This window comes from Mytilus californianus, unplaced genomic scaffold (genome assembly GCF_021869535.1).
Source record: "Mytilus californianus isolate M0D057914Y unplaced genomic scaffold, xbMytCali1.0.p SCAF_8, whole genome shotgun sequence".
In the NCBI taxonomy this organism is placed as follows: Eukaryota; Metazoa; Mollusca; class Bivalvia; order Mytilida; family Mytilidae; genus Mytilus; species Mytilus californianus.
In genome coordinates this window covers 71,182,965-71,204,388 of record NW_026262734.1, presented here as the reverse complement: position 1 = coordinate 71,204,388, position 21,424 = coordinate 71,182,965, and the positions used below count along the sequence as shown (strand labels likewise).

The following is a 21,424-nucleotide window of genomic DNA, read 5'->3' as shown; positions in this document are numbered from 1 at the left end:
TAAATTAGATAAATAAGCGGTGCTCACTTCATATCAATAGTATTAGGTCATAAATTAAGAAGTCAATTAACACCTTAGCCATGTGGAATCCTCGTTTTACCTTGTAAAATCACACCAGATGACAATTGATAAAAACGTACCCTTTTCTACATACAGTTACTGAAAAGGGAACGACCACTTGATATTCTGACGGAAGATAGAAGGAAATTTACTCAACTTTTGTACACAATTATTTCCTCCATTTTGTGTTGCAGAATATTCTTTTTCATCCTGCCTTGGGCAAAATTATTTATTTTTAGCTCTTACTTGACCAGGACAAGGATTTGTATAGTATAGTTACAAATCCTTGACCAGGATATTCATTTTCTACCCCCCCCCCCACCATCCAAGTCACAATGTATAAAAACAATTATATGTCAAAAGTACGGCCTTCAACACTAAGCCTTGGATCACACCGAACAGGAAGTTATGAAGGGTACCAAAATGACTCAAACAGGAAAACCAACGGTCTAATCTATTTAAAAAACAAGAAACAAGAAACACCTATGAACCACACCAACACATGACAACCACTGAACAACAGGCTACTGACTGAGGACAGGTGCATAAAAAACGTCTTTTACAATTAACAGGAAAGTGTTCTATTTTATGTTATATGCCATGTATATGCTGTAGCAGGATAAAACGCATGGTGACCCCATTTTTTTCTTTTGGTATTATGAAAGCATTTTATAAGAGCTAGTGAGCTATCTTCTCACTTTTTATTCTATAATTCTATCATTCAGTTTACCTTCAAATATTCATATAATGATGTCTTTTCTCTGTACAATCCATACAAAATGTTCATATTTCCACAGCCGTGGTAGGTTGAAAACACACTCGATGACCAATCATTGAGTTTTTTTATATTTTCAACATATCACAATATACATGTATACTGCATCTTTGGCAAAGGATATATGGAAAAATTTTATCAATTTTTGTTTATACTTCCACACTATACAATTAGTGGAAATTTCGATTATTTAGTAGCTACATTCTTAACTGCCGTTAACTGGTCCTTGTACCCATAAAAATTCAGTAAAAGTCACCATAACAGTAGCAGGCTTTTGTTTTAAAAACAATTAAAAGCTCCAGTCTATGGTACTAAACCTAATCATAGGCCGTAACCCTTTAGATGTTGCAAAAAAGATGTCAAAAAATCAAACTGACATACAGAAATATAGCACAGTAAGCAAAATATAGCAACTGCCAGATTTATACTTTTTTTAAACCATTTCGTTCATAAATACAACTGTAATGAACTCTTCACATCAACAAGAAGACGTATTTTCTTGTTTGAATTGTTTTGTGTCGGTACCTTTTCATGTATAGCTTACTATTCGGTATGAATTTTCTCATTGTCGAGGGCCGTATGGAGACCTATTGGTGCTTTCTTCTGTCATTTGGACTCTGATGGATAGTTGTCTCGTTTGCAATCTTCTTATTTTAAATTTATATTATTCTCTGTATAAACGGTCATATACTATTTAGTTTGAATATATAAAATAAACGATTATTAATATTCTAAAATTAATAAACTTGGACTTATATATACATTTATTCGTCCCAATCATAATACAGTTACGTTTGTTAATATACACTTGTTTAATGTCAGCAATTGCCAAAGATATAGTAGCTATTATATATATGATGTTAGTGACAACTTCTCAAATAGCTACATTCGCCGTGACAAAAATACTGTGTACTGGTATCATCTGTTTACCTTCCTCCAGCATACACCATGAGAGAGATGTGTATTTTCGGTTGATCTATTATTGTGTTGTAAATATTAGGGTCAATCGGTTAGCCCCCAGTCACGTATGATATCGTTAATTATCACGGGATTTAAACTAAAATGCGCATAGGATTTCGAGATCAGCGTTGATAAGTCGCTTATGTGAAACTGGTCTATTAAAAGCGTATAACAAATTAAAAGATTATTAGAGACAGAAGAAGATCCTTAATTTGTGTAATGGCTGGTTTATTAGATGTTATTTCTTTATATGATATACAGATATAAAATTCCCTATTAAATGTGTATTTAAGTTCTGCTATGTGTATATACTGAACATGTTTTGACTTTTCTTTTCTTATCCTGCAGGATGGCATAGACGCTTCAATGGCAAAGCTGGCCGGTCCCACCTTCACTTCTATAGGATAGTTCCTGCCTTCCGCAAAGAAGCCAAGACAGTAACGCTAACCCACAGACTCGTTAGTGAGCAGCAAGTGACCCGGTACCTATTGCCAGATGCAGGGTAAACTGGTTGACTTATGGGACCGGTTAGAAGCCAACACACTGAAGACCTCAGAGTTCCTCAAACAGATTGGGTATATGTACGCACTGCCTGTTCCTGAGCCAGCAGACCTACCAGACTCCGATTCCGAGTGAATGAGAACTTACCCGGTATCCTATGTTTGTGTACTAGTACTTTGTGTTTGACAATCAATATACTTATGTATGCTATTTTTATATGATTGCAAATAAAAAAAAAAATTTGAGGTCGTATATTGGTCGTCGTCGTCGCATATGGTTTATAACCACAAAAGGAAGATTGGGATTGATTTTGGGGGTTATAGGCCCAAATGTTTAGGAATTAGGGGCCAAAAAGGGGCCCAAATAAGCATTTTTCTAGTTTCCAGACAATAACTTGTGGAACGGTGTATGGATCTCTCTGAAATTATACCACAAGTTTCCATACCACAAAGGGATGGTTAGGATTGGCTTTGGGGGGTTATGGCTCAAACCGTTTAGGAATTAGGGGCAAAAAAGGGGGAAAAACAAGGGTTTCCTGGTTAAATGGACAATTAAAAAAAAGTACAATGTTATGTTTGGATTACCTCCCTTACACTGCTTTAAAATTATGTATAAAGAAATGTTGTATTGTCTTGAGGTGATAAGCTGTCAATTTATTTCTAGAAGTTACTATTTAAAAATGCTGATTAAGGAATATTAATTTTAGCCATGATTATGTATGTCATTTTCTATTTTAAGACACTTTTATGATGTATTTAAATGGGTAATTATGGTTGCAAACTCCATTGGAAATTTGAATTGAGATTATGACCATGTCTTGAGGGAAAGAATTTTTTTTATTTGGAAAAAGGGGGGGGGTAAAAGAAATTGTGAGGGGGGGGACAATTTTTCTCATTTCAGATTTCAGAAATTAAAAAGAAAATTTCTTCAAATATTTTTTTTTTGCAAAAAAGAGGGGGGGGGGGTAAAATGTTTTATTTTTCTTTTTTTTTTGGGGGGGTTGGAGGGGGTTCAATTCGCAACAGCATAAAACAAAAAAAGGGGGGGTAATTTTTTTTTTTTTTTTTTGGGAGGGGTGGGGTCAATTTGCAAAAGCACAGTGTATTTCACAAAAGCTAAAAAAAGGGGGGGGTCAATTTTTTTTTTTTTTGGGGGGGGGGGGGGTTCAATTCGCAACAGCATATTGTATTGCGCAAAAGCAAAAAATTTAATATAAATTCAAATCATATAACCAATTCTAAGTTCTTTGACTACAGTTTTCTGTGTCAGAAACCTATTATGTGTCAAATATTTAATTACAATCCAAATTCAGACCTGTATCAAGCGCGAATATTGTGTCAATTTGTGCCCCAACTGTTCAGGGTTGGACCTCTGCGGTCGTATCCAGCTGCGCTTGGCGAAGCAATTTATTGTTTAATAACGTGACCACGTGAACTGATTTTTGTCGAGCCTTCGACTTTTGTCGAAAAAGCGAGACATAGTGATCCTACATTCTGTTGGCGGCGTCGTCGTCGGCGGCATCCACAAATATTCTTTCTGTGGTTAAAGTTTTTGAAATTTTAATAACTTCCTTAAACTATCCTGATTTTCTACCAAACTTGGACAGAAGCTTGTTTATGATCATAAGATAGTATCCAGAAGTAAATTTTGTAAAAAAAAAATTCCTGTTTTTCCGTATTTTACTTATAAATGGACTTCATTTTTCTGCCAGGAAACATTACATTCACTCTGTGGTTAAAGTTTTTAAAATTTTAATAACTTTCTCAAACTATCCTGGATTTCTACCAAACTTGGACAGAAGCTTGTTTATGATCATAAGATAGTATCCAGAAGTAAATTTTAAAAAAAAAATCCTGTTTTTATTTTACTTTTAAATGGACTTAAATTTTTCTGCCAGGAAACATTACATTTACTCTGTGATTAAAGTTTTAAAAATTTTAATAACTTTCTTAAACTATCCTGGATTTGTACCAAACATGGACAGAAGTTTATGATCAAAAGCTAGTATCTAGAAGGAAATTTTTATTAAAATTTTGTACTTGTTTATCCATATTTTACTTATAAATGGACTTAGTTTTTCTTCCAGTTAACATTACATACAGTCTGCAGTTAAATTTTTTAAAACATTTATTAGATTCATAAACTATCCTGGATTTTTACCAAACTTGGACAGAAGCTTCTTACAATAAAAAAAATTGTATTGAGAGGAATATTTTTATCAAATTTTTTCCTCATCTCATTTTTGTTGCGCCTGCTATTAACAGCAAAAGTAGGCGAGACACTGGGTTCCGTGGAACCCTTACGAATTTTATTGTTTATGTACTCTCTATTGCGTACATTGTTTATCTGTGTTAAAAGGCTAATTTTAAAATTATTTGTGTAATAGACATTACAAGAACTTTAACTGTGACACCTGTTAACCGTTAAATAGTTATATTTTCTTAGCATCTGAATGAACTCTATAGAACTGTCGCAATTAATTAGTGCTATTTACCTATGGCCATAAAGTTGCCACTGTAGAACACTTAAAAGTTTCTGATCATTTTAATATGTTTAACATTCAAAGATAGAGACAGATTTAATGTATATTCTGGTCAGTTTTAAGGTTGTTGCTGTGAAAAGTTGGTTACATGTTTGCAATATATAAATATTGTATATGAACTCGATGTTGTCCTTTTAATTATTATTGAGGTGTAACAATCTGTCTGTATGTTCCAGTGCTTGATATTGCCGATCATGTAATCTAGGGCTTTATCTGATTTGAATGCAATTAAAAATTGTTCTTGTTATATATTGTTATTTGATGCTCAGAGTGACCAATAAAGATATGAAATATTTGTAGTCTTTATTTTATCAAATTTGATTTTTTATCAATCCTTTTCATCAGTACTTCAATCAAGACTTCGAAAAACTACTAGTAATGCAATACCACACGACCACAGGACACAAGCACATAAAAAAGAAAAAAAAAACACACAAAAACAAGAAATGATTGTAACAGGATGCTGTTACGAAGTCTCCCAAACGAAGCTCCCATAATTCGTAATTCCCAGGGTCGCCTGACATTGGACAAAGTATAGTGAAAATTGGTTTGGTCCAGTAAAGTTATATGCATTAGTGATGCCTGGGGACTAACCCTGTTTATCATTCAAATCATCTTGGCATGACAAACCAGAATATATATGGTTTAGGGGTGGGGATCTCGACCATTTACAAGATACTAGAACATTGGGGGTGGGGGGAACCCCTGGGGACTGACCCTAAACGTCATTCAAATGTTCGAGACATGACGAACAGGAATATATATGGTTTAGGGGTGGGGATCACGACCATTTACAAGATATTAGAACTTTCTCAAATGACAGGGGGTCGGGATGACCCCTGGGGACTAACCCTGTATATCATTCAAACCATCTTGGTATGACAAACCAGAATATATATGGTTTAGGGGTGGGGATCTTGACCATTTACAAGATATTAGAACTTTCTTAAATAGCAGGGGGTGGGGGTGACCCCTAGGGACTAACCCTGTATATCATTCAAACCATCTTCGCATGACAAACCAGAATATATATGGTTTAGGGGTGGGGATCTTGACCACTTACAAGATATTAGAACTTTCTTTAATGGCAGGGGGTGGGGGCGACCCCTGGGGACTAACCCTGTATTTCATTTGATGTGCTTTATCATGACAAACCAGAATGTATATGGTTTAGGGGTGGGGATCATGACCATTTACAAGATATTAGAACTTTCTTAAATAGCAGGGGTTGGGGGTGACCCCTGGGGACTAACCCTGTATATCATTCAAACCATCTTTGCATGACAAACCAGAATATATATGGTTTAGGGGTGGGGATCTTGACCACTTAGATATTAGAACTTTCTTAAATGGCAGGGGGTGGGGGTGACCCCTGGGGACTAACCCTGTATTTCATTTGATGTGCTTTATCATGACAAACCAGAATGTATATGGTTTAGGGGTGGGGATCTCGACCATTTACAAGATATTTGAACTTTCTCAAATGGCAGGGGGTCGGGATGACCCCTGAGGACTAACCCTGTATATCATTCAAACCATCTTAGCATGACAAATCAGAATATATATGGTTTAGGGGTGGGGATCTTGACCACTTACAAGATATTAGAACTTTCTTAAATGGCAGGGGGTGGGGGTGACCCCTGGGGACTAACCCTGTATTTCATTTGATGTGCTTTATCATGACAAACCAGAAAATATATGGTTTAGGGGTGGGGATCTCTACCATTTACAAGATATTAGAACTTTCTCAAATGGCAGGGGGTCGGGATGACCCCTGGGGACTAACCCTGTATATCATTCAAACCATCTTAGCATGACAAACCAGAATATATATGGTTTAGGGGTGGGGATCTTGACCACTTACAAGTTATTAGAATTTTCTTAAATGGCTGGGGGTGGGGGTGACCCCTGGGGACTAACCCTGTATTTCATTTAATATGCTTTATCATTTAGAACATTTTCAATTAAAAAGATTGTGTCTATCACAAACGGTTTTCAATTTATAATCATTTGAAAATTTTAAAAAATAAAATCCCATAGGGTTCTATAGTAAAACCCTCCTTTCTTATTGCCCCTCAAAATACCCCTTTATAAACCCCATTGCACAAACAAAACCCTGATTGCACCACTAGACATGTTAGTCTAACATATTGTGAAACCCTAAGTTAATCTGACAAGCGGTTTTGGAGAACGGGTGCGGACAAGTTCAAATTTAAAAGTGGCGGAAGAGGAAGAAGAAGAAGAATAATAATAAGAACTGAGCAAAACCAATAAGTCTTCCCAAACTTCGTTTGGGAGACTTAAAAATATTGATATTTTCCTTACACTGCATTTTCACCTTCAATTGCCTTTATTACGAGAGTCTTATCAAATAGGATAAAGAAATGGCTACTTCCCACTTAATTCCTTCTATGAATAGAAAAATAGTATAAAGGACCGAAATGACCAAGGACGAACAGTTGTATGGCCGAAACGACATACGGCCGAACGGGTTCATGGCCGAAACGTCTCGAAAGCGATGCTTACCTTGGACACCAAATATTTTCTTCAATATCTGTTACTTTGGTAATGTGCAGATCTCCTTTTCTGGAAAAAAAAGGTACTCACTGATTCAACTAAGCATTGCTCATATTTGATTTGTCCACCTTTAGAGTCATTAAGAATTTTCTAAAAAAGTAGGTCCATGTAGGCCTGAATTTGGCACTTAAAATAGAACTTTGTAATATCATATGTTATAAACAGCTGCGACAAAAGAGCACATGATACACCATTTTTGCACATATTGAAATTGTTCCAATAATAAAATGGAATATTAAAAAGCTATTCAATCAGAAGCAAATAAAATGGCTCTGTAGAAAAACATGCATGAAGATACTCTCAGGCATATAAGTAATGTCAATTATGTTAAAAGTCCCATAACTCTGGAATGACAAACCAGAAAATTTTCAAAATTCAAAAGAGTACAATTACCAATCCTAACAACAATGTTAAGGGTGAAGCAATTTGATCCAATAAAATTGAAAATACTACTCCATGACATTTAAAAAATGTCTTATATCTATTTGATTGTCAAAGTGCCATAACTCTGGAATGAAATATAAGAAATATTTTTAAATTGAATAGTGTGTTAAGTTCCCCAATCCTAACAATTATGTAAAGTTGTTTAAAGTTTCTATTATCTATAATAGATTTCAAGTTAGTAGGCAAACATGCTAATAAATAGCTGCACCAAAAGCGCATGATACGCCCTTATTGTGCATATTGAAATCGTGATACAATAAAATGGGGTATTTCGAAGGCATTTAATCATAAGCAAATAAAAAGGCTCTGAAAAAAACATGCCTGAGGTTACTGTTTTTAAAATCAAATAGTTTGTTATAATCACCCATTCCACTTAAATCAATCCAAGCCAACTCCAGGTACAGTATGTGAAAAATTTACTAAAATCTGACAATTAAAGTCCCATAACTTTAGAGCAACAAACCGTAAAATTTTACAAATTAAAAAGGGAGCTTCCTTATACCAATCCCTTCAATAATGTAAAGTTTGGAGGATATCAATCCAGGAATACTGGAGTAAGTGCATGATTTGTGAAAAATTGTGTTAAATCTAAGGGTCAAAGTTCTGTAACTCTGGAATGACAAAACCAACTAGAGGCTCTCAAGAGCCTGTGTCGCTCACCTGATTCTACTTTGGTTTTGGAAATCATGTAAAAATAGATTAAAATCATAACAGATACCCTAATAATGAGTGAGGTTTAATATTGGTCCTGTAATTTAATAAAAAATCCTGGTGGCCATCTTGAACAGTAAATCAGCAACAAAGTAGCAACACTTCATCAGCACCTCATAAGAAACATTTATGCCATGTTTGGTTTCATTCCATTCAGTGCACCTCTAGAAGAAGCATTTGTATGTATTTCCCACAGGGTCTTATGTTAAAGGAAGTCCCTCCCACTGGCGGCCATCGTGGATGAAGGTTTAGCTTCAAAGTAACAACACTTAGTCAGCACCTCATAAGGAACATTCATGCCATGTTTGGTTTCAATCCATTCAGTATGTGGTTCTCTAAAAGAAGACATTTGTATGTATTGTCCATAGGGTCCTTTGTTAAACATTGTCCCCAGCTTGCAGCCATCTTGGAGGATGGATCTGCTTCAAAGTAACAACACTTGGTCATCAATTCATAAGGAACATTCATGCCATGTTTGGTTTCATTCCATTCATTGGTTCTCTAAAAGAAGACATTTTTATGTATTTCCCATAGGTCCTATGTTAAACTAAGTCCCCCGCTGGCGGCCATCTTGGATTATGGATCGGCTTCAAAGTAACAACACTTGGTCAGCATCTCATAAGAAACATTCATGCCATGTTTGGTTTCATTCCATTCAGTGGTTCTCTTAAAGAAGACATTTGTATGTATTTCCCATAGGGTCCTATGTTAAACTAAGTCCTCCGCTGGTGGCCATCTTGGATTATGGATCGCCTTCAAAGTAACAACACTTGGTCAGCACCTCATAAGGAACATTCATGCCATGTTTGGTTTCATTCCATTCAGCGGTTCTCTTAAAGAAAACATTTGTATGTATTTCCCATAGGGTCCTATGTTAAACTAAGTCCCCCGCTGGCGGCCATCTTGGATGATTGATCGGCTACAAAGTAACAACACTTGGTAATCACTTCATAAGGAACATTCATGCCATGTTTGGTTTCATTCCATTCAGTGGTTCTCTAAAAGAAGACATTTGTATGTATTTCCCATAGGGTCCTATGTTAAACTAAGTCCCCCGCTGGCGGCCATCTTGGATGATTGATCGGCTACAAAGTAACAACACTTGGTCATCACTTCATAAGGAACATTCATGCCATGTTTGGTTTCATTCCATTCAGTGGTTCTCTAGAAGAAGTTCAAAATGTAAAAAGTTAACGACGACGACGGACGACGGACGCCGGACGCCAAGTGATGAGAAAAGCTCACTTGGCCCTTTGGGCCAGGTGAGCTAAAAATGAAAAAAATTGAAAGGGAGCTTTCTTCTGTCGAACCTAATGTTATTTCAAAGATTTTCAATCCAAGCAAACTCAAGTTATGGTACAGCATGTGAAAACTTTAAAAAAATCTGACAATTAAAGTCCTGAACAGTAACTCTGAAACGGAATACTTTAAAACTTCAAGAGGAGCTTCCTTTTATCAATCCAAAAAAATAATGTAAAGTCTGAGGAAATCAATCCAAGCATACTGAATGTAGTGTGGGATATACGAAAAATTGCCTTAATTCAAACAGTTAAAGTGATGGATAAAAATCCCAATGCCTTGTATTTTGTGACCTTTGTCACAAACAAAAATATTAGGGAAATCAATAAAATCAGTAAATCCACTCTATTATTCATATTCAAAATATTACTATATACTTTTGGGAACATGTTGAAGCAAGATTTGTGTACTGGTCCAACCATTTCTTCATCTGTGGGATGTATTTCTTGATTTCTTCTAGAACCTCTCCTTCTGTTGCATTACATTTGTACCTAAAATATTTCAAATATATCCAATAAATATAACAATCAATGATGTGAACATGAGTGGACATGACACTAGAGGCTCCCAGGGGCCCAAATTTTCACCTAGCAAAAATATACAGCATTAAAGTCATTAGTAACACTGGCAGCTATCTTTCACATATTAAGTAGCCCTATAAAGGTTTCATTGACAATTTCCATCACTTCAATTCCTGACGGTCTTGTCTTGCCATTTACATTTTTTGCTGCTTAAATTTTTTTTTTCTATCGATTTAAGTATACCTGCAGTCAACTAACCAGATTTTTGCTGGTCACACCCAGAAACTCACCAGAGGTATTTCAATACTTGACCTGATCATTAAATCACCTGGTATTTCAGTATGTGACCCTTGTTCACCCATAATACAGTGCCATCAGTCTTTCGGAATCTAAAATGCTAGATTTTCCTCTTAAATCTTAAATACAGTCAAATTTGAAGTTTTTCCTAGACAGGCAGAGCAATAATTTGATCTTAATAAATGTTTTTACAGCTGTCAAACAATATTCTGTCCCTCCATGGAAAGATAACTATTAACTAATTATCTTGTTAATTGTACCTTAGAAAGGTGGAAACCTGACAAGAGCCAAGTTAGCAAAAGTCAATAATTTAATAATAAAATCAATTTAAAACAATTGACCTAATACATAACTGTTCGAAGAGAGAGGTCCAAAACTGGTTTAAAACCATTTAATTTTGTAAGTAAACAAGAAATGAGCTGTCAAATTGATAGCTAACCAGATTTTCTGTATTTGAAAGGTAACCATTGTTGACCTTAAAGAGGGCAGATGGTACTACTAAAATTGATGTATTCTATGTATGACACTTTCATGATTGTTTCCCCTGCTACTTTCTGTGCCTATTTTCCAATCTATCAACGGCATAAATTCCTGAACCGCAAAAGGTAAAATCATCAATATCTAACTTGACCTCTATTTTGACATCAGTAACAATTAATAACATTATAATGTTTAAAATCTGTTGATACAAACATAAAATCAGTATGACCATTCCGACAGTTTCGTTGCTTGATTTTTGTCAGTATATATTAATTTATTCATTTAATAGAAAAGATAGGATATGGGGTATCCATCCATGACACAAAATCAGTATGCATACAGCAAAAAACACAAAAAAGCAACGTAACAGCGCTTTAATTGCTGTTCTTCATCTCAAAGTGACAGTGAGGCCTTCAACACAGAGCAAACAAACTCTTATCTCACTGCAAGTTTAAGACAGACCCTAGCACCTGTTTGAGGGGAATTCTTTGAAAACTGACGATCACGCCACAACTGTGAATTGAGGAACAAAGCCATGCAGTAATATTAATAAAATAAATCTGGGAAAGAAATCAAATATGTACTGTCATAATTGAGCCCAGACTTTTATAGATAACGTTTTTTTATCAACTGCTCTCTATAAAATTTACCTATTGGTTGTGGGCATTTGGTTAAAGATTGCCCTGTGTTTGGAGGATAGAGGGATACATTTTTTTACTCTTTCTGTTTAAACTGTTACTTTCTAACTAAGAGAAACTTATAAAACTAAAATCGGGACTTGTTTGTTTTTAGTTATTATTTATTACACAGAATACAAAAGTGTCTTTCCCCTGCTTCAGAGACCCGCGACCGCCTATGAAAATTTCTTCCTGAGGTAGCAGGGAGAAAAATGTCCCCTGCTTCAGAGAACCGCGACCGCCTATGAAAATTTCTTCCTGAGGTAGAAGGCAGAAAAAATGTTTCCCAAAGTTTATTGAATATTTACAAATTATACAACAATCAAACACAATTTGTTATATCTTTGCATCTAAGTGACCTATAGGAATATTTGTGACATCAAATTCTAGAATTTCTAAGGTTGATAGAATTCAGTTTTCAAAATAAATGGAGAATGTGTCTATGGGCCACAGATGCCCCCACTTGTAAATATGCTTGAGTCATCTTCCACAAACAGATGCAGGATTCACATAGTTAAGACCGTTTTGTGATTATAAGCATTGTGTAAAAGTTTCATAACATTTGGTTGAGTCAAACTAAAGAGAACAGAAACGAAAAATTCAGCAATTTTCATGTTTATAAAGGGGCATAACTCATGAACGGTAAAAGTGACGCCACCCAATTTCGAACTTGATCTGTGTTTTGTGGTAATAAGCATTGTGTATAAGTTTTATAACATTTGGTTGTAGCAAACTAAAGTTAGAGAACAGAAACCAATTTTGGGGCTGTACGAGACGGACAGACAGGACAGACAAGGGTAACACTTAATGCCCCCTCCGCTACGGCGGGGGCATAACTCCATACAAAATACATTAAAGATAAATATGAAAGAGTTTTATGCTTGTTAAAGAGTTTATATGTTAATGTGAGAACCATCTGCACAATCTAAACTATAACTCATTCAGTTTGAGCTCCATGATTTCCTGAAATTCCTACAAATTAGTTTCCAAGTATTATAGAAGTACTATACAAATATTACAGAAGTAACATTTAAATACATAAATTTAGCCAATTAGGTCATGACCTGCATTTTCACTTTCCAATACATGTGATTCTTCCAGCGGGAGTCAAAACCTCCTGATTTCAAGCCCTCTCCCTCCCCTCCCATTAAAAATTAAAATCTTTGGCTTTTTGGATATTTCAACCCTGAAAATTTATCAGTCAAAATTTTTGTTATATCATCGATGTCATTCCCTGATATCGATTTTGTGTCACTGGTCAAGGTAATTTCTTACATTGTTATTGAGGGAAATTTGAACAATTCATTGGTTTAACTTAACAGCTTCAGTTCAAGTCTGTGTATTTCAAACATGTTTTGCAATAGAAGTTACTTCCCCTGTTTACCCTGTTTTTTCAAATTCAATCCTCAAAATAATGTTTATTGGTAAAAATAATAAAAGCAAATTAAAAGGAAAGTAATATAAAAATATTTATTAAATGATTTTAACTTTCTGAGGACAAACCAAATAAATAAACAGCTGCGCCATGAGCACATGATACGCCCGTCGTCTTGTGTGTGAATTTTTATGCAATACGGCGTGACATGCGAAAACCCCCTTTTTTTTTACAAAAAACTCAATATCTCTAAAATAAAATTTTGAATCAAAACCAAAAAGTATACAGATCTTTAGATTAACATAACTAAGAAGTGGGTAAAATTTTAAGCATAAATCATAAATCTTTTTGAGATACGGCGTGACATGTGAAAACCCCCCTTTTAAAAAAAAAAAATCAATATCTGAAAAATAAAATTTTGAATCAAAACCAAATAGTATACAGATCTTTAGATTAATATAACTAAGAAGTGTGTAAAATTTTAAGCAATAATCATAAATCGTTTTTGAGATACGCGCGACATGTGAGAAACACCTCCCCCTTTTTTTACAAAATACTCAATAACTCAAAAATGAAATTTTGAATCATCACCAAAAAGTATACAGATCTTAAGGTTAATATAACTAAGAAGTGTGTAAAGTTTTAAGCAATAATCATAAACTGTTTTTGAGATACGGCGCGACATGTGAAAAACCCCTCCCCCTTTTTTAACAAAATACTCAATATCTCTAAAATAAAATTTTGAATCATCACCAAAAAGTATACAGATCTTAAGATTAATATAACTAAGAAGTGTGTAAAGTTTTAAGCAATAATCATAAATTGTTTTTGAGATACGGCGCGACATGTAAAAAAAAACACACACCTGTTTTAGTTACTAAGTCACGTAACTCAAAAAGTTTTAATCTTATTTTCACCAAAAAGTATACAGATCGTTTGACCATCATAAGAAACAACTATGTTAAGTTTCATGAAATTTGGATAAGTCATTCTCAAGTTACGGTGCGACATGTTTACGCCGGACAGACAGACGGACACCGGACATTTTGTATACCATAATACGTCCCGTTTACATTATCTTCAATCCTAATGATCTCTATCAGTCTAATCTGAATGACTGTGTTCATACTACAAGTAAAAATGCAATTGATCTGACCTAATTACCTGGGAAATTGTAAACACTGTGTATAAATAGAAATATTCAATCAAATTAATGTGTTCATACACAGGCTTGCAAAAAATAATGGATGAAGTAATTGTTTCACTTGAATTTCAAGTTCAAATGTTGATACTGCTGTTCGTATAGTTTTCGATAATTTTCAGCCCTTTATTGGTCATCCATTTTGTAATAAATTTCATGTGTAATTTTTCAGCCATACATGCACACAAATTATTTTCGATTCAATCTTACTAATTAAAACCAATCTCTGCGTTCACATTCAAAGAACGATCGGTTCACTTTAGATCAATTAAAACTAAACTACCTCTTTTTGTGTTTTAATTTAGACCGACTCAAGATCGATTGAAAGTGTTCACATTGGGTTTAAATCGATCTCAAGTAAACCGATTTAGTTTAAATCGATCTAAATGTCAAAGTGTGAATGGAGTCTTAATTTTTTTTTACTGATACCTGGTACACCAATTATACTTTTTATTTCCAAAAAGATCACAACAAATGAATTTTATTTTTATTGGACAAGATAGTGAATACACCATTTAACTCCTCATGACTTCTTATTTTTATCATGAATAGATGTTTGGTGTTTTTTGAAGTCCAAATGGAGTTCAAAGCTATAACATCATATTTTTAAATATGACAAATGCGAAAGTTCTACATTTATCTTGTTAAGAGAATACACTAATGATAATAATCTTATCTTAAAACTAGAGGCTCTAAAGACCCTGGAGTCGGTTTCACAAAAAAACTTACGACTTAGATTGATCGTAAGTATACTGAATTGTTCATGACTTACGAACAATCTTAGTCGTAAGTATTTTTGTGAAACCGACTCCTGTCTCACTCACCTAGGTCTATGAGCATCTTCAACAATGGGCACTCTCCTACATTGTGGACTATAATAGAATCCATGACAAAAAACTCTTTTTTGTTGATCTTGTATTGCTGATTTTTTACCCAAAAATTGGTAATCAAAGCACTGCAGTGCTGTAGGCAGTTAATAGAAAACCAAGGCAAAAGTAATGATGAAAATTATGGAAGAGTTGGTTTAGTCATTTATCGAAGCTTATAATAAAATGCTTCATGGGAAATAGCTTGATACAACCACAAAGGTCGAACCCTGAACAGTTGGGGCAAGTAATTTTGGACACTACATTCAAGCTTGGTTCAACTCTGAATTTGGATTGTGATTAAATATTTGACACTTTTACCTATTATGGTCCATTATCAAAAATTTAAATATACTGTAAGATTCAGCATATCCAAGTACACCAAGAATTTAATATTTGTTGAAATCAAACAAAGTTTTATTTTTGACCCTTTTGACAACGATTTGGACCAACTTGAAAACAGGGCTCAAATTTGAAAAATCTGAATATAGGGTTAGAATCAGTATTTCAAAAAACACCAAGAATTAAAATTTTGTTGAGATAAAACAAAGTTTAATTTTGGAACCTTTGGACCTCAATGTGGAACAATTTGAAGTTGGGACCCAAAATTAAAAATCTAAATACACGGTTATATTTAGCATATCAATAACACCCAAGAATTCAATGTTTGGCTTCAATTCAAACGAAGTTTAATTTTGAACCCCAATTTGGACCAACTTAAAAAAGGGGACCAAAATAAAAAAAATCGGAAAACAGTTAGATTCGGTATATTAAAGAACCCCATTGATATTGGTTAAGAAATGAGCAATTTATACAAAGTTCTATAAAATGATTGTTTTTGGCCTCTACTTCCTAAACGGTTAGTGCCATAACCCCCAAAATCAACCCCAACCTTCCTTTTGTGATATTTCACCATGTGCTACAATTTCATAGAGATCCATACACTTATACTCAAGTTATTGTCTGGAAACCAAATGTTTTCGGACGACGACATCACTATAACATTATACGGCCACAATTGTTTTGCGGTCGTATAAAAAATCTCAATTATCAACACTTTTTTGTACTGTTCCGTTTTCCACTATCATACACACTTTTCTCAACAACTATACCATTTGTTTCTAAAAATTGATACCAGGTATTAAGTTACTTTAAAAATGTATCCTTTTTTTATAGTATCAATGTCTGAGAAGATGTATGTATATATGTAAGTGTAAGCATGTCTCCATTGAATAATTGAAGAAAACAAATACATCTATAATGGGAATTTATGAAAAGGTGATTTAATGAGTATTATGGGAAGCTTCAATCTTAGATCATCTTAGGATGCATTTTTTACACAAAATATTATATAGAAGGCTAATATAATGTTCATGATTATGAACCTTGCTTTGTTCATGACCAACATGCTGAATAAATGTTTTAATGTGCTAGTTTACAAGCTTACAACTTAGACTCATCATACCTACCTCATCAGGTAAATCAATTACAATCAAGGTGTTGGTTAAATTTCACCTTGAATTTCAAACTACACGGATAAGTCAGATAAAATTTTACCAATATATGATTTTTTGACTGAAAATTATAGCACCATGGGCCAGAAATAAAGGACAGCCCTAAGACTGATAGGTCTAGCAGGTTGGGTACAACCAACCAAATGGGGAACTATTCCCCAAATAAGTAACAATCCCTCATTTGAGTAATCATTTGATAGTGCAAAAATCAAATTTTCTTTACTGAGTCTTTTTTACTTAAAATGGCATATATTCATAAAAAATGCAGCAAATTTTCCATAAGATGAATGGCCCTAACTTGATATACTAAGAAGTTTCAAGCCTGTGAAAACTTCGAAAAATTGACTATTTTCAAGGCTACTAACTTTTGAAAAACTTAAAATAAAAAGATGTTTTTTTGGAAGAAGTGGTTCCATTTTTTTATGAATTTGTGCCATTTTAAGTAAAAAGACCCTGTTAAGAAAATTTCATTTTTACCACTATCAAATGATTACTCAAATGAGGGATTGTTACTCATTTGGGGAATAGTTCCCCATTTGTTGGGTTGGCTCCAACCTGTCTAAGGACCACTCTCCAATATCATATTGGCCTGGGAAGAACACTGAGTTTGGTCGACGTAAGTTCTACAATACAAAATTTCTGCTTTTCTTCCTTTCTATGAACAAAAAAAAAACTAACAAGTCCACTGACGTTTTGTAATAAATCCTTGAAATGTACTTTTCGTCTACTAGTTTAAAATTACTGACGAACGTGTCCAAGTGCAATTTGTCATTTGGCAAATGTAAACGACTTGTATACAGTAATGCAAATCTAGAGTGCTAGCTTAACTGCCTAAATATTGTCATCAAAGAGCAAGATTTCCAATAAAGAGTCAATTGACAATTTCAGCCATTTAACTTATTTGTTGCTCTCTTCTTTCTGATCATAATTTGCTCAAATAAGCAAATTTTGTTCAAATTAAAAACCAATTGTTCAGAGAACAATTGAAGGTCTTTCCACATCAATTTTCTAAATAATTGTTGAGAAGCTACCTATGGTTTATTCAATGTTTGATTTGGCGTCCAATCCAGATAAATGTCTTCATACTGATTCAATACAGGTTTTTTATATACTTTTGTCTAAAATAAGGGAGATAATTTGCTATCTGGTTTAGAAATGTTACTTCTTGTCTCATATGATAGCTTTGTTCATAGTGATTACAAAAATATACGGTTTCTATAACCTTTTGCCTGAAATAAGGGAGACAATTGCCAACTTCCTGTTTATAAAATGTCACTTCCGGTCTCACATGATATGTATTTACACTGATTCCAAAAGTATATGGTTTTATATACTTTGCTTGTTATGAGGGAGAGAAGTGGCTACTTCCAGTTTATTTAAGGTCACTTCCGGACACAAATGATAGTTTAATGTTTGCCAATTAAAAAAAAATATATATGGTTTTTAGGTGCTTTGCCATGAAATAAGTGCAAAAAAACTTCCGGTTTACTCAAGGTCACTTCCGGTTGACATTTTCCAAGGTCATATGTCACCCAACATTTAGCAAAAGACCCTATGGCTTTATCATGTACCAATCTGATGTAATCATTGATTTACCTTAAAATAAAATATTTCAGGTGCAATGACTCCTATAAGATGTTATTGGATTGTTTCAGACCAGATGTATCATATCTTCATCACAAAAAAGCAAACATTTTGTGCTAGTTCTTTAATATATATCTTTAAAAGTGTCAGAACAGATAATAAAACAAGGAAAAGTCAAAATTGAGAACATGACCTTGACCTTTGACCTTGACCTCAAATTCATTTTTTTTAACCAAGGACCTAAGTTCAAAATACTTAGGCTCTATCACTAACCATTGATGTGATACATTAAGATGTCACTTTTGTGAAATACAGAAGGGAAAACAACTCTCATATGGAGTGTTCGTATCGCTTAGGTCAAAATTGGACAAAACATCCTAAGGATATAACGAGCAATTTGGAAAAATAAATTTGTCGATTTCTTTTACGGTTATGGAGGAGATGCACCCACAAGAAAAACAGTGTTCGGGGAGACAACTCTTACAAAGAAAAGCAGTTTCGGTTCAGCAGGGTTAGTTTCAAAGGCGCATAAACTATGCGATATCATATACCAAACATCAAAGCGACATCTTGCGAAACAAAAGTTACACGCAAGAATTAAAAGTGGCGGAAGAAGAAAAAAATATTATAAATATAAATCAATTGTTTTAAAAACAATTGTTAAACGGTCTTTCCCCTCTGACACTTGATTAATTGATTGATTGATTGATTGATTGATTGAAGTTTGCATGGCACTCTCTCTATGCGAGGCCTCTGACTTAAACATCCATATTCTGACCAACGACGTGGCTGCATACTTAGACATCCCACACTCCCAAATGGACAGCCATAGGATTTCCTAATGAATCAAAATCATTACATCTTCTTTTTTTTTTAATTTCTCTATTTTCTACTGGAACTCGTACTTCATCGTTTCTTTTATGTGATGTGTGTGAATTTTGTTTGAACTTGTAGGAAAAAACTGAGTAACATTTTGTCTCGGAAGTTTCTCTTTCTATATTTGGATATGGAATGTTTTATTCTAATTTCAGGTCCGCGCGCGTTGGTGTTTGTGAAGTCACATGACGCTCAAATATATAGTCTGGAGTTAGAATATTAATTTCTTTTCAGGGGAGACTGTTGAACAGAGCACATGTGTACTGATCGGACAAATACGATCACTATTGGTTTTATTATTTACAGGTCATTGATGTCGGATCATGCATGCATTTTACGTACACATGTTTACAGGAGCACAGATTTGTATTTTAATGTATGTTTAGAAATTTGATTGTAGGATTTCAGTAATATCTATGAACTTGGGAGCCATTACTATGTCATTGACTTTGATTTCTCAATCAAGTGGACCGCACATGTCTAACGGAATATATTTTCTTCATTCATTTTACAGGGAAACTATTGTCTAATAACGCTGTTGTTAATAGTATTTTAACAAAACATTTATCGATTAATTTCAGAAAATACATGAATTGGAGCAGATTTTTGCAGGGATGGATTTCTATTTCAGAAGTTTGTACAGAAGAGGGATTGCATTTTTACAGTAAAATGTTTGGAAGTGAACTTCAAGGCGAAATGGGATTCCTCAAAAAAAAAAAAAAATCAAAAAGGGGGGGGGGGGGGGGTCGAGGATGATCAATTAAGATAAGATGCATGTATACATCATGATAGCTGCAAAGTTTGAAGCTATACTTAGTCAATTTTGTTCATTTTACTGTTTCAGTGGCATGGAACCCCTAAATCAATGACGCGTACCATTTCGACAAAAACTTTCCAGTTATATCATGTCGCGACTAACATTTTGGTCAATTTCTTTTAGTACGGCTTACGGTTTATGTGTTACAAAAACATAACGACAAATTTATTTGGTAAAGGTAGATAACTCCTATAAGATCTCATTGGATCGCTTCGATCCAAATTAGCCAAAAATTCCTGAGGATGTAACGAACAATTTAGAAAAAGAATTTTGTCGATATCTTTTTTGGTTTCGAAGGGGATGCACACACTTGATAAACAGTGAATAGGGAGATAACTCTTACAACAAAGAAAATTGTTCGGCTTAGAATGTGTGAAAATAAAAAAACACAATTTCGAACTTGATCTGTATAACTTGTCATGATAAAACTATATACCAATTATCAATCAATATCTTCAAGCATGATGAAAAAAAGTGTGGAAAACACTTTAACATTAGATATGATTAATAGTTCTCTAAAATTAGATATGATGTAATACAGTGTATATCTATTTTCAAATTATAATCAAATATAATTAATAGTTCCAAATATTTTTTCTTTTATTTGTCACAAACTAATATAGATTTGTAACTTTAATATCTATAAAATGTCAACAATTTTTATCTACACAATGTAATGTAAAATATACATTTATAAAAATAGATTATAATCTAATTAAAGGATTTCACTTCATAATTTTTATATATATATATATAGCATTCAGAAAATGACTTTATACAAAATAACAAACAAACCTGCAAAAAAATTCTTCAAATAATTTACCAAAGAATGTCTTTTAAAAAATGAGTTATCTCCCTTTGTACAGAAATATGGTTTAACATAGTACTCTATCATTAGATATGGTCCAGAGTTATGGTCCATAACTCTGTTCTAAATCATCAGACCTGAACAAAATCCGAACTTGATCTATAACTTGTCATGGCAAAACTATTTACCAAATATCAAATCAATATCTTCAAGAACGAAGAAAAAAAGTGTGGAAAACTGATTTGCCGGACTGACAGATGGACAGAAGGACGAATGGACAGACGGACAGAGTGCAAACCTAAAGTCCCCTTCGACTTCGTCGGTAGGAAACTAATAATCAGAACAAATACAATAGGTCTTTCCACAGAAAAGTGGAAAGACCTAATTAATTTATTTGCCTAAAATCTTGAAAATTATGATAGATAGATAGATAAACTAGAGGCTCTAAAGAGCCTGTGTCGCTCACCTTGGTCTATGTGCATATTAAACAAAGGACACAGATGGATTCATGACAAAATTGTGTTTTGGTGATGGTGATG

At 34.0% G+C, this 21,424-nt stretch overlaps 1 protein-coding gene across 1 annotated transcript in view; it reads right to left on the bottom strand.

Annotated features, from left to right (window-relative positions):
- The window catches only part of LOC127712845 (uncharacterized), a 144,284-nt gene that overhangs the window by 12,504 nt on the left and 110,356 nt on the right, over window positions 1-21,424 (bottom strand). The window contains exons 10-11 of the mRNA XM_052219452.1: window positions 10,247-10,360; window positions 7,365-7,424 (exon numbers count right to left, since the gene is read on the bottom strand). Of these exons, the coding sequence (XP_052075412.1) occupies window positions 7,365-7,424; window positions 10,247-10,360 (174 nt within the window). The remainder of the gene's footprint in view (window positions 1-7,364; window positions 7,425-10,246; window positions 10,361-21,424) is intronic.